The following is a 1772-nucleotide window of genomic DNA, read 5'->3' on the forward strand; positions in this document are numbered from 1 at the left end:
ACAAGAAATAGATTATACTAAAACTGGAAGTCCTGCTGAAGTACTACAGAAAGCCACTAGAGGGTCCATAATCTATAGCCTGAGTACCAGCCTCTGCAGTGACCGCTGCCTAGTCCTTTCTCTTGCTTACTGTGTTAACTACAGACGCTGGCACTCAGGCTACACAATCTTTTCATCCTTATCATTTTCCCATCCCTACCAACTTAACAAATATTATGAAAACCCATTGTCAAGTTACTACAGTATGCTGTTCACAAACAGACTCAAACACACACACACACACATACACACACACACACACACACACACAGACACACACACAAACACACACTAATAACAAGGAATAACACAAGTATGGACGTACCCTGAGAGCAGACACTTGTAGTCTGTTCATCTCCTGTTCTGCTTCCGAGGCTTTCTGTGCCAGCAGCATGGCCTCCTCCTCTGCTATCTTAGCCTTCTCAGCTAGCAGGTCTGCTGTTTCTTCTGATCTTAACTACAGTAAGGAAGGAGACAAGATGTTATCTTAGCCTTCTCCGCTAGCAGGTCTGCTGTCTCTTCTGATCTTAACTATAGTAAGGAAGGAAACAACATTCTATCTTAGCCTTCTCCACTAGCAGGTCTGCTGTCTCTTCTGATCTTAACTACAGTAAGGAAGGAGACAACACAGGGCTCAAAATACTTTTTTCTGCATACCTGCACTGGTGCAGGTAACATTCAAAATTACCTGCACCAGACAAATTTTACCTGCACCACTCTGAATTTAGACAGTATGGATCATACTAAAATTGTTCAGAAACCATTGCTATTTTTTTCTTCTATACTTTATAGGTGGTAACACTAACAGTCAATGCAGATGATAACAATCCATATACACCTACATCATAGGACATCTATGTATAAAATCCAGTACATGGACCAGCGCAGGTTAGGTGCAGGTAGACATCAGAAATACCTGCACAGCTCCAATTTTACCTGCACTAACCTGCATATGCAGGTGGTATTTCAAGCCCTGCAACATGTATCACTGTCACGTACCACTGTGAACCTTTTTAAAAACTTTTTTGCGTTTTCAAGTACATTAAAATGCCAACACCAAAGTGATACACTGTTTATTTTTCGAAAGAATATTCTTTGCAAACTGCAGTACCAGTTACCGAATGAGCTGCCATGTTCACTGTTATATCATTGAAGGAACTTGATTTGACTACCTGGAATCAGGAATCAAGAACTGGAAGTATGAATTGTAACATTCAATATTCAATCAAATCAGAAGGGTGTACATTGTGTCAAATAATAAAAGTATGTCTAAATGTCAAATGTCTAAAAGCATGTTCATTGAATAACACTTATTTTGATTGAATGCGATCTGGAAATGATATATTGTTGGTGTCACAAGCTCTTTGAAGCTCTTCAAGAGCACAGTATTCAAGAGCAAAAGGTTACACTGATATAGTTAAATACTCAAGAGAAGTTTCTCTTGCAAATGATTTATCCCCAGCCTGAGGTTTGACAGGAAGGGTAAGAAGTATACATGTGCGTTTGTCTTGTAAGCTGACCAATATCCAGTGTTCATAGTAATAGGTAACTAAATTCATCTTCTATGTTAGTCTTCTATACCTATATAATTCTGTTGTACTTACTAATGCATCATTTGCCATCCTAGCTTCATCCTGAAATAGTGCTAATTTTCTCTCTAGTTCTTCCTTTTCCCTAACTGCCTCCTCTCTTAGCTGCTTTTCCCGGAGTAATCTCGCTCTTTCGATCGCAAA

The 1772-nt window shown here is 39.3% G+C and overlaps 1 protein-coding gene across 1 annotated transcript in view; it reads right to left on the bottom strand.

Moving 5' to 3' along the window:
- LOC118425549 (merlin-like) overlaps positions 1–1762 on the bottom strand; it is a gene marked incomplete at its 3' end in the record, with an annotated part of 9476 nt that extends 7714 nt beyond the window's left edge. Inside the window, 2 exon segments of the mRNA XM_035834472.1 lie at positions 365–496; positions 1644–1762. Of these exon segments, the coding sequence (XP_035690365.1) occupies positions 365–496; positions 1644–1661 (150 nt within the window).
- Between the last annotated feature and the right edge of the window lie 10 nt (positions 1763–1772).

This window comes from Branchiostoma floridae, chromosome 11 (assembly GCF_000003815.2).
Source record: "Branchiostoma floridae strain S238N-H82 chromosome 11, Bfl_VNyyK, whole genome shotgun sequence".
Taxonomy (NCBI): Eukaryota; Metazoa; Chordata; class Leptocardii; order Amphioxiformes; family Branchiostomatidae; genus Branchiostoma; species Branchiostoma floridae.